The sequence below is a fragment of the Gobio gobio genome, assembly GCF_949357685.1.
Source record: "Gobio gobio genome assembly, chromosome: 14".
Classification (NCBI taxonomy): Eukaryota; Metazoa; Chordata; class Actinopteri; order Cypriniformes; family Gobionidae; genus Gobio; species Gobio gobio.
Window position 1 is genome coordinate 12,673,375 of NC_137107.1, and position 13,066 is coordinate 12,686,440.

Consider the following 13,066-nt stretch of genomic DNA (forward strand, 5'->3'; position numbering starts at 1 on the left):
CCTCGGAGGGCGCGAGCCATCCTCGGATGACCCGCGAGGGCTCTCCACGCCCCGACACTCGGGCGGGGTTGGTGGATTGACCCTGTGAGGGCACCTAAAGCAGACGGGCACCATATGCTGAGGTGAACTCCGACCGCCCTCACCGCCCTGGGCCCACTGGTGTCAGGGCTTCTTGGACACAGCCTTCCTTGAAATAATGACGGCCCTCAGAACCGTCTTAATCTTGGGAAGCTGCGCCTAAGGGGGAGTACGGGTGGCAACGCTCTGTTTCGCTGCGCCCAGTGTGAGGAGCTTGTACTCGGTGTCTGCTGCTCCCGCACCACAACAGATGAGACCTGGCGTTACGCACCCAGGTCTTTCAGCAGGTCAGCTTAGCATGCACGAAGCCATAGTGAGCAGGCATGCGGCAGCCTGACCCGCTGCCGAGTATGCTTTGCCCACCAGGACTGCTTACAAACCGTATATAGCTCGCAAGCGTCTCCTCCACCCTCGGCACCGAACCATAACCATGTCTCATCAGACCCGTAGCCTAATTTTATTCTATACACTGATGTGGGGGCTGGAAATTTACTTAGACATGGACCGCTCCCATGATCTCGACACTTCGGTGTGGAGATTAGAGAGAGACGGCAAGCTCCGCTATGGAGGCTGAGTAGTAGGCACAAAGAAAGCGCTCATAAGCCCGCTTTAAAGGGGTGGTAAACCACGATTTCACTATTCTAACTTTAGCTAACGTGTAATGTTGCTGCTTGAGCATAAACAACATCTGCAAAGTTACAACGTTCAAAGTTTAAAGCAAAGGGAGATATTTGCTTTTAAAGAAATCAGTTTCTAAGGACTCAGCAAACGGCCGCTAGGGACTACTACACATTCACCCAGGTTTTGCTGACATCACCAGGCCCAATATTTACATAAACCCCTCCTCCGGGGAATATGAAATAAGGGGGGCGAGGCAATTTTGTATCGCCGCGGGGAAGCGTTAGTAGGCTGTGTTTTTGCCGCAATGCCGAAGAAACGCTGTTATTTTCATCCGGATTGCAGGTCTGGGGTACTGGCTCTGTTCAGCCTTTCTTGGGAAGGGGGTGCGTTGCAGAGCGTTTAACATACAGCATGTTATATGCACGTGTGTTTGAGTCAGCGGGGAATCAGGCGCGCGCAGGGCTCCCTGCATCCACCGTCTTCGCGATTTCAATGCCAGATTTGCACAACGTCAACTGCGTGAAAAAAACACTGCCGGTGCGTGGATGCACGACGCGCGCTCTGCACATTTCACGGAGGACAACACAATCTTCCACAAACTTCGCGAGTTCAATACAGGATATGCACAACGGCTTGTCCTGAAAGCTGGATTTACAAACAGAAGCTGTTTACGGGCCACAACCTGTAAGTCTGATTTATTTTTCATCAATGTGTTTTCCTGTAATAGGTTGTAGCAAGGAAGTAAACAGATGACAGCGCTGTTCTGCAAACCAGTCTGTTAAATGCTCATTCATACTTAACGTTATCCGACGAACACCTAACGATACAAACACTAACGTTAAAATCTCAACAGCGAACCTGGCATTAGTGTAAATGATTCTTTGATTAGAGCTTTTATGTATTGTTTATCTACAGGCATGCTAAACATGGTTCTGTGTGTGATTTGGCTAACTTACTAGTAAAGCCAGTGCTTAGTGTTCGTTTTGGGTTAGTTCTTGCGACAGATATTTGGCTATAATCGTTCTAAAAATACAAAAGTTAAAGTGCCATTCAGTAGCGATCATTATAGATCCGCAGTCTTTACTCTCGAGGACTGAACAGGTTCTGCTCGATCATCTTCACTCAAATGTTCTGGGTCTGATTCGGGCGGTAAGGGGCGTGACGTTTCCGAAGTGCACTGCGGTTAGGGAATCACAACACACTGGGCCAGCTAACCAATCTGAGCCCACTGCGTATTTTTGAGGGACTGACTTCATACAACCCGGAAAGCATCAGACCGTTTTACAAGGAGGGACAGAGCAGTGTAGAATAAAGGTCAAATATATGAAAAATAAGGCAATTTTTTTTAAAACGAAGCATGAACACATGTTACAGTGCACCCCACAAACACAATCAAGCCTTCAAAAGAATGTGTTTTACCACCCCTTTAACTGAGGTGCGCTCTTGAATATAAATATATACACATAAGATATAATGAATATATACCATAATATTTAACTGCTTATTCACCACCTCCAACTCCTCACTTGCAAGGGAATGAAGTGGCCCCCTCGAGAGCCGATTGAGCGTGCTGCTACCAAACAAACAATGCACATCAAGTGTGTATCCCCACTCATAATGTAGCTAGAGCAGAGAGGAACACACTTTCTGTACTGCTGTTCGTACTCGCCATAGTGTCTCTCTTTTATGTGTCAGTATGTGTTGCAAACTTGTTATATGAAAACAAAAAAGTCTGAACCCAGACACAAACATAGAGCTGACAAGGACAATGTTACATAGCGAGCTTGTTGAAGACAACAGAAGCTGAAGGCGTGTGTTTGCAGGTATGCTTTATAGTTCCGGGTCTATGACGTCACCCGCCCATGACGTTCCGTCTCTCTATTGGACTGATTACATACATGCTTCACAACGCAATCATGCAGAGGCGTTCCCATAGCGGTGACGCAGCTCGAGTTCCCTTGAAAGGGAAAAATAGATTTTTTCTGTGAATTTGTGTTTTTGCAGATTTCCCATTAATTTCCTATATGTTGGTCATTTTTGACCGAAGAGCACAACAATGGGAGTGTTTTTGGTGTGTTTACATACCTAATGCTAGAAAAGTCCGCAAGTTTCATATCATTCTGATGAAGCTGTGATTTTTTAAAATTCTAAATGTGCTGCATAGGTTCAGTTTTTCAGAGGTGTGTGTGTTTGTGTGAGAGAGATGTTTTAGAGTGTCACCCCTTTACTGCTGTGTACTTTTTTTCAACATTGTGGCCGATTTGTAGATTGTACACCCAAATATTCTGATAATTTTTGTGTTTTTGCCGATTTCCCATTCATTTCCTATGGTCGGTCATTTATGACCGAAGACAATGAACGCTACTTCTTTTTTTTTACGACCAATTAAAATGCTTGAATCATGACCCACATTTTTTTTGTGTGTTTACATACCTAATGCTAGAAAAGTCACCAAGTTTCATATCATTCCAATGAAGCAGTGATTTTTAAAATTTAAAAACAGAAAATTTTCCAGTCAGAAATGACCGAAGAGCACCAGAGGGTTAAATAAAGTAAAATGTAATTATAAAGGACAGCCTAATTGTCCTCTGGCTTCTTTTTCTTATCCCTGTCCACATTTCTCTAGTCTCACTTCATCCTGAGTTTGGGAACTATTGGAGCCACATACTGACTCAATGCTCAGTGCTGACTCAGCATCTCCAGAGACCTTCTAGTTGGTCAAATCTGATGCTGACTGGGGTGAGCGCCTTAGTGAAGAACGGATGTATGAAGTATTGTGATGGACAAAAAAGATCATTCAAGACTGTAGTTTAGTAAAGTGACAATGTGGGATTCATCAAAGCTGCATGCAATTCAGATTAACACTTCGTCCTAACCAGATGTGTCACATTTCTGTGATGTGGACTCTTATTAGTGAAAAGTACCCAGATGACAGTTAGCTAACCGTGCTGAGAATTCCGGGCCGAGAACGGTTTGTAATCGTGCCATGGCGTACCAGGCTCAAGTGGAAACAACTGGAACCATTCCTTACCATTCTAAGAACCGTTCGGCCCGACAGTGGAAAAACGGCTAATGTTATCGGAAATTATCAAGATTAATTTGTTCTGACACAGTTTAACTCTGAGTTCTTGTCATATTGTATTACCATTTTCGAAACTATAGTGAATAAACTGTGGTATTGTGAGAAAATGTTGAAGGTGTTTGAATACATTTTCGGTTGACTGTACATGTCAGCTTACTCCTCTCTCAGTGGACTGTAAGGTGGGTTAGATGTTAGGGTTCGGGTAAGTAGAATTAGTTGACTGGAACATCAATATAAAGTGTTAGCTTATTTTTTTAATAATCTATGTAGTGCAATTATGCGTACAAGACAGCAGTGCACTTGCATAAAGAGCCCACCCACATGCTCTTCTGATTTGTGATTTGTGATTGATTTTGTCTGGTGTGGACAGATAAAGCAAATTCGCTAGAATCCTATCACATTGCATCTGGTTAGGACACGGTGTAAGTCTTTCTCTAGAACTCTGTGTGACAAGGCATATGTGAAATATGCCTTGTTTTAAGCCACCAAAATGAATATAATAGGAGAAAAATCATGATGTCTATGCATTTTCGTGACAGCTGCCATTTTGCTGAAAGATGGAGACTGACTTATCTCGTCTATAATGTTGCAAGTGACAAATGACCTGCTCTGTCTGTCACTAATATGCAAGAAAAATCATATTGTGATAAGGACAAAAATATTGCATTGTAGGAATAAAAAAATATAATACACTGTACAGTTGCTGGCTGGTAAGAAATATTAATGGCCGGTTTTCTCAATTCACTTGACAAAAAGTAAATTTTGAACCTGGGCTATTATGTAATCAGGATGCAAAAACATGACTGTATTCTGTTGTGAACTGAGAAATTGAACTGAAAACCTGTAAAACAGGATGCAGAACTGAGGGGAAAAGGATTTAAAATGAATTTCATACAGCAAACACTCCGGCAAAATGAGTGTGTAAAGTGAACGAGAGTAAACTTTATGAATGAAATGCGTACAGTGCGATTTCAAATCTAATATATCAAGCTTCAAGATCGGCAGCAGCGGGACCCGAGCCATGGGGTGCAGATGCTTGGCATTCATCCCCCAAGAAACGGGTCAAGCAGTATCGGTGCTTGCGAACTGTGATTCTCTCGCAATGCTGCCAGTCAGCCCCCTCGAGAACTAACATTCACATAACACACATTGGGTGCAAGTCTTCTGCTGTAATATAGCGGGGGCATCGCGTCACACACTTTTTATATCTCAATCCTGACATTGTTTTACAATTATTAACTCCTAAATGAGACATACAACATAGACTCGCACTCAACAAACGTACGGCTTCTGAAGACAAAGAAGCTGTCGACGTGTGTTTCTAACATCTATTTGCAACCTGGTCTCATTGTGAAAATGTACCTCTGGCAACGTTTTTGCAAACCGCCAAAATACGTACCAATATGTACATATCTCTGCAGTTTCAAAGTGAAATGAACACTAGAGGCAGTAAAACAGCAAGCACTTTTTATCGTTTTTTTTTTTCCATGTAAATGAATAAATTTTGGAGTTTGCGTCACTTAATCTGCTCCATATGCTCGGCTTTTTTTATATAATAAGTTTGCTCAGTAGCTCAGCTGGTACAGATTTGTACTTGTAATAATGAAAGCTCAGGTACGAATCCCGTGAAAGACAAGTCATGATAAAAGAGCTCAAAGATGAGTTCACAGAAGCTAACAAGACATGGTTACTATTGTATTTTTGTCACATTTGCTTTTGTTAACACTATCGGTTAGGTTTAGGGTTTAGTGTAGGTGTACGTTAAAAAAACAATGTCACAAAACGTCAGATTGACGCTCATCTGTTCCGGGAAAAAAACGAAGCTTTTGGCGGCACCCAGTGGACATATCACTTTGAAACTGCAGTGATATGTACATATTGGTACGTATTTTGGGGTTTGCAAAAACGTTGCCAGAGGTACATTTTCGCAATGAGATCAGGCTGTCTATTTATGAACTCTGTGATACGCTACGCTCTGTCATTGCATCCGTACGTTTAGCCAATCTGATGTGCATGCGTAGACATATTTGGTGGAAGCGTTCCCATAGTGTCAACTACATGATGCAGCATTGAGTTCCATTTGAAAGGGAACAGTTTCATATTACTAGTTGCAATGTTTGGGTAACATGATAGTCCACTTTAGACATTCTAATCACTTTAAGAACCTTTACAACTACCCGTCATTAGAGTAGACTGCTTGATATCTGGTAACACTTTATTGTCCCGAAACAGACATTCTTCTGCCTATAAGTAACTTTGCAAGTATGTGAACTTGTTCTACTAACCCTAATTTAACAGTGTAGTAATACTCTAGAGAGTTAGTTGAGATATAGTTGCAAATTAATGAGAGTTAGTTGACATGTAGTTGCCAAGTTAGCAGAATGTTTAAAGTGGACTATCGAATTAAAGGATTAGTTCACCCAAAAATGAAAATTAGACCATGATTTAGTCACCTTATTTAAGCCATCCTAGGTGTATATGACTCTTTCAGACGAATACTATCGGAGTTATAGGCTATTACAAAATGTCCTGGCTCTTCCAAGCTTTATTCTTTTGCTGCAAGTCTACTTGCGTAGGCTGTCTGCCGGAAGCTAGTTGTTTTAGTTTTTAAAGTTTTAAATATGGATATTTTTCCTACACAAACCCATCGATTTGCTTCAGAAGGTCTTTATTAACCCCCCAGAGCCGTGTGGAACACTTTTATGATAGATAGATGCACTTTTATGAACTTCAAAACAAATCAGCCATTCACTGCCATTGACATTTTTTTATATAACTCCGATAATATTCGTCTGAAAGAATGTCATATACACCTAGGATGGCTTAAATCAGGTGAGTAAATCATGGGCTAATTTTCATTTTTGGGTGAACTATCCCTTTAACATTGTTTTGTTTTTCGTAGAACAGACATTTAGGTAAAAAGCAATCTACTTAATATCAATTTTCTCTTGTTTTTCTCTTTTTCTCTCTTTATTTGCATATATGTCCTTGAGGTAATTGAGAAGTAGTCAGATTGCATTGCTTTAATAATTTAATACTTGTATTAGGTAACCATAAAGCATGTAATTAGTCATTTATACTGGAATACGTTTATAAAGTAACCCTCCCATCTCTTGTAGTGTTATACACACACCAGCCACTTTATTAAGTACATCTGCTCAATGGCTCGTTAATGCAAATATCTAATCAGCCAATCACATGGCAGCAACTCAATGCATTTAGGTAGACATGGCCAAAACGATCTGCTGAAGCATCAGAATGGGAAAGAAAGGTGATTTAAGTGACTTTGAACGTGTCATGGTTGTTGGTGCCAGACGGGCCAGTCTGAGTATTTCAGAAACTGCTGATCTACTGGGATTTTTTCGCACAGCCATCTCTAGGGTTTACAGAGAATGGTCTGAAAAAAAGAGAAAATATCCAGTGAGCAGCAGTTCTGTGGGCAAAAATGTCTTGTTGTTACTAGAGGAGAATGGCCAGACTGGTTCAAGCTGAAAGAAAGACTGCCTTGTATCAACGGTTCAGGCTGGTGGTGATGTAATAGTGGGATATTTTCTTGGCACACTTTGGGTCCCTCAGTACCACTTGAGCATCATTTAAACACCACAGCCGACCTGAGTATTGTTGCTGACCATGTCCATCCCATGACCACAATGTTCCCATCCTCTGATGGCTCCTTCCAACAGGATAATGTGCCATGTCACAAAGCTCAAATCATCTCAAACTGGTTTCTTGAACATGACAATGAGTTCACTGTACTCAAATGGCCTCCACATTCACCAGATCTCAATCCAATAGAGCACCTTTGGGATAAGCTGGAACGATGAGCTGCGATCATGGACCAAAATATCTAAAGATTGTTTCCAGCACCTTGTTGAATCTATGCCACAAAGAATTAAGGCAGTTCTGAAGGGAAAAGGGGGTGCAACCCTGTATTAGCAAGGTGTACCATAAAATGTCTGGTTGAGTGTATAACCTCGCAAGACGATAGCAGTGAACACACCATACACGTCAGTGGAGTTAAATTAGGTAATGAAGCATGGGTGTTAACATAGTAACATAGCTATTACACTGCCTTCTACATTTCACTGTGAGCATCCTATAATTAACATGCAGGGTTGGATTTGTTTTTAGCTCCAGAACGTTTCGAATTGCAACTTCTATATGTGGCTAAGGAGCATACAACATCCATAAATGTGCTTTATTTACAGTTTTTCTCGATTGCTAACACACTATTACTGATTCAATTGGCACAGTTTCCCAAACCATTCCTTTTGTTTGCAAAACAAAGACACATTTCTCAAAATGTTGAACACATTTTTAAAAAATGCCCTCGTTTTACACAGGTTTAACCTCATTCATAAAATACAAACATATAATATAATTACACATTTATCCATGAGTAAACATTATGTAGAAAATGTTTCCTAACACTGTAGAGAGAGCTAAAAAACACACACACATACACATACAGTGCTTACACTTTAAAAGAGGGAAGTTTCACTATGTACAGTATACTGTAGCACATGTTGTATAACCTCAAACTCGTTATTGTCAAATTTATTTGTAGCCAATTTCTTACATGTTCTGTATATTTGCAGAATTAAGAGACGACTGCATAAGGGAGATAGAGAAAGTCTTTTGTCAGAAGACCAAGACACTGCTATAGTCTAATACTGTATACAGTAATGAAGTTTGGCCGAATGTGCAAAGGATTTATTTATTTATTTTTACTGTACTGTAATTGACAGTATACTGTATTGTGTTGCATACCGAGTTCATATTCAAATCTTTGGTATTTTAACTTTCTTTTCACATTTCATCTACTGTAAGATCACTTTATAGTAGTGTAATGAAAATAAAATTTGTCCTGCTTACAAACTTACTGTTGTATTTTACGGTATCTGCACTCTATCATTTATGTTGTATAATGTATTGTAAGAGGTTGTTGTCACATTGTTATGAATTGATCTCACTAGTGTTCGCTGGGCAGGAATGTAGTCTGTGTATTTGTTTTTGCATGTCATCTAAGGCCAAAGTTTGTTTCGGACAAAAGAGAATATATTTTTGACAAAAAAAAAATAGATTTTGACGTTACAGTTTGAGGTTTGTACAAGTTGATGCGTAATTACGAGATTGTGTTTATAGTTAGAAAATGGTGAGCTGTTTCATGAATAGTGTGTTAGCAATAAAGAAAAAACGGTAGCCTATTTCTATATCATACTTGCACTACTTTTAGTAGATCATATGCAATAAGAGCTGCTTGTTTGTGAGCTATATTTCATGTCACTCTTTTCTTCCTCATTATTCCACCATGCCTTCTTTGAAATGTAGAGTAAACAGTCAGTTATAGCGTAGACGCTCAGTGTTAACATTCTATAACATTTCTTTGATTTCAACACAATGCTTAAAACCCTTCAATATGAGCATTAGCATTCTCCTCCAAATCCCCATAAAGCACAAACCTCTGCATATTTATAAATCTATGCATTTGTGGGTCATATGGAGGATGTTTTGCATACGTACTGTAGCTGTACTAAAGCTGACTAAGGCACATTAATTCGGAATCCCTTTTTAGACACGACAGGGTATGATATGATAATTAAACATTAACAACAGCCCTGACTCATGAATAATTTAAAGCCAGCAAAGGTCCATCTTAAGACATTATAAAGAGTGGACGTATCGATACTGCAAACATCCAAGCTGTAGTTCACCTTATTTAAATTCTTCACAGCGGTGCAGGTTTAAGAGACCCTCTTGGGAAAAAGAGCTACCGACCTGTGGCCTACTGCTTATTCCTCGATTCCACCTGTGCCAGAGCCTCTTGGAAGAGGAAACAGTTTGTCATCTTTCATTATTGAAAGTTTGATTGAGTGGAGCTTCAGAGCGTACTCTCTGCCTTGCCGGAGCAGCTCTGGGTTAATGCATGGCAGAGTGAGGAGGGAGAGTGGTTTGTTTTTATACTCGTGCCTTTATTTGTCCAAAAGAGGACAACATGTGAGACAACAGTTTGTAGATGTACAATTACATCACAATACTCAAAACTACACAACTTGTCTCAGTTTGTTCCATTGTGTTCCATCTAGCTGAAAAGTTCAGAGAAAACATCTACACTGGACGTAAGCAGCAGAATATGGTGCATCAAAAGCAAACAGAACAAATTAAAATGCTATCTACATTGGATGCAGCATGGTGGAAGAGTAGGTAACAGTTTTATGTGTGCTTGTGCTACACATCCGACAACAGGAAAAAGGGATTTGGAATGTTTGCTCTGATGTGTCCAGCATAGAGAACCTCATGCTAGTGCAGCAATGGTCGCACCGTTGTAGACAAGCCTTTCTAAACACTGGGCAGCAATCATTAAATAATAACAACTATATCAAATAATAATAATACATAAAATATATATATTTTTTATATAAATATTTAGTGTTGAGAAAACTATTTTACAGCTGTGGTGGCTGCAGCTCATAATTTACAGTAGTTAAACTTTTTTAAAGTAGTTAGTGACATACAAGTTATTAAGAAGAAGGCACACTTAAAGGCACAATATTTTTTATGAGCTATGTAGCTATCAGATTTCAAATCATTATGTATATTTAAGGGGGGGGGGGGGGTTATAATGCTATTTCATGCATTCTGACTTATTTACACTGTTAAAGAGTTGGATTCTCATGCTAAACATGGCACTTTCAAAAAACGAGTTGGACGGATGACAGAGTATTTCTGTGCCCAATACACTCCTTCAGGATTCGAATACATTTCGAAAAGTTTTTTTTTTTTTTGAGTATGGCCCTGAATGACTTCATAAAGGGTGGAATTGCTTGTATGGATGGCACTTCTCCCAGATGAGCGCGTGCGCACATCAATCAGAGCAAGAGCACATCAACAAGCTTCGTTCGTATTACGGAAACCGTCAGCAGCGCTGTCATTTTATAAAATCTGACATTAATGGCAAATTTTGATTAATTAGCAACCTACGTGTGCAGTCCCAATGCCATGGGCAGGCATTGGGGGGCCTGGCCCGCCCTGTGAGTCACTAGGTCCCGCCCTGGATGAGCCTATCTCCCTTCACCAACTCCATGTCACGTCCATAGACTGTTAAAAAAGGTCACGTCCCACCAACCACCAGTCCTTGCTTGTTTGCACAATATAGATTTTTTTATCAATAGGCTACTATTTAAAGTTATCGTTTTGTATATACATAACTCCTGAATAAAAATAAAAAGGTGTTTGGTCTGATTTAAAAAAACATTTTTTTTAAATGGATTTGATTGGTTTTTCGATAGTGAGCATGCAAATGTTTGAGTGTTGCTTTGAGACGCGCTATGGTTCTGCTGTGATCTTTGTTTGGAACTATTTTTGCTGCTAAAATAGAACAAAAACAGTCAATATTGCATCTAAAATGTAAGTGACTCAATATTAATTACTTGTTTATTGAACTGTCATAAATCAGTGTCATATTTTCAATCGTGATGGTATTCAGCACTCTTGGTCGTGTGATGTTGCTTTATTGTATCGAATGTTATAAATATAAAAAACTCTTTAACAATTTTTACCACAGTATATTAACTGAGTTTCTTTGAGCCGTGCTCATTTTGTTTCTATGCCTCCTCGAGAGGCAGCGCGAGCCTCAACAGCACAACCCTGTTAGCCTCAGTACATTATACATTATATATTATTATGCACTATCAATCGCCACTTACACTGAATGAATGCAGAATTATTATTGGGTTTTGGTGATTCCCTAGTTATTTTTGTTATTGCCATTTTAATCTGGCTACTTGTCCGGTTGGGCAAGTAAAATTCTCTTTCATTTGCCCCTTCAAAAAATCCACTTGTCCCGGACAAGCGTTAATGTCGAGTCCTGCATGTGTTTAGACTGCTTCAGTAGGCTAGGTCCAAAGCCCTCTGTTGTATCGCGTCAATGGAGTGGTACATTAGTTCTTCCTCATTTTTTTTAATGAGCAATGAGGTTGTTCTCATTTGTGCCCCCCTGAAAAAAAATAATGCCCGTCCGTGAATTTGTGTCTGGCACAGGGTCTGTGTGTGTGACGTCATTAACATCATTCCTATATTGTTGAACTAACAAGGTTCAAATGACAGACGAGCGACTATGTTAAGGTTTCAGGAAACAGTCGTGACTAATTTACTTTATGCAGTTTTATGTTTTCTGAGAGTAAGCAACCACCATACTTTGGCCAAAAGGAGTAGAACCATCAATTAAGAAGTTTGAAGCGGTGCTATAACTCAAAAAAAGGCAAAGCTTGTTCATGTGATCACACTTTCCACCCAATTTCATTAGCACCTTCCTTGTCAACACGGTCTGTCAGTGCTGTGAACCATTAACAGATATCTTTCACACACCCCGAATAGAAGCTTTCCCATAGCCAACCTTGCCTCCTAACTGTGATAGCAAGTGTGACATGAAGTTTTACCTATAATTAGTTAAACTAAGAACTTTGATACTGATAGCAACAATAAATTCAAAAAATGTTGTTACACAAAATGGCTGCAGAGTTAAGGCTAATGACTGTGAATAAGGCAATTATTGAGCTTGGACTGAGTGAATGAAACCTATTTATTACTTTCAGTCGATTACAATCATCTTAAAGTGTGTGTGAACTGAGAATTGTGACTTTACTTCAGTATTGTGACGTAATTGTCATGAATTAATGGTTCATCACGAGACTAGAAATGTGCGCTAAGGGTAATTTCTGATTTCCTATGGACTTAAAGACTGTGTTTTGCAGTGTTATTGAGAAATCTGACATTAAACAGCACAACAAACATAGGTAGCAGGTACAGTGGCAGTGGCATTTACCTCAACCCATAAAGAACAGTGCCATCTGGGTGGAGCCGAATCATTCGGTTTTTCACTGTCACACCGTGCAGGAAAGACTTCTTGTCATTCAGGAAGTAGGTATCTGGGAGCCATAACTGATCAGCCACACGGTTGTCCAAAGTGAGATTTAAAGCCATCTCAGCGTAGGCCAACCGTTTGTCCCTCCAGCTCTGTTGGAAATACATGGTGATGGTGTAGTCCTGTAAAGAGCACAGAAAAAGATTGCGAATTAAGGTGTAATCAAAGTATTTATTATTATTATTATTATTATTATTATTATTATTATTATTATTATTATTATTATTATTATTATTATTATCATTATCATCATCATCATTATTTATCCTTCAATTTAGTCAACATTTCATCACATTATTGTTTTAGTCCAATTTACTCTGATTCAAGTCAAGTCAAGTCAACTTTATTTATATAGCGCATTT

General features: G+C 39.6%; 1 protein-coding gene across 1 annotated transcript in view; it reads right to left on the minus strand.

Annotated features, from left to right (window-relative positions):
* Window positions 1–12,820, minus strand: part of gabrb4 (gamma-aminobutyric acid type A receptor subunit beta4) — a 51,423-nt gene extending 38,603 nt beyond the window's left edge. Inside the window, exon 1 of the mRNA XM_079834051.1 lies at window positions 12,606–12,820. Coding sequence (XP_079690177.1) covers window positions 12,606–12,811 — 206 coding nt within the window. The 5' untranslated portion in view covers window positions 12,812–12,820. The remainder of the gene's footprint in view (window positions 1–12,605) is intronic.
* Window positions 12,821–13,066: the final 246 nt, after the last annotated feature.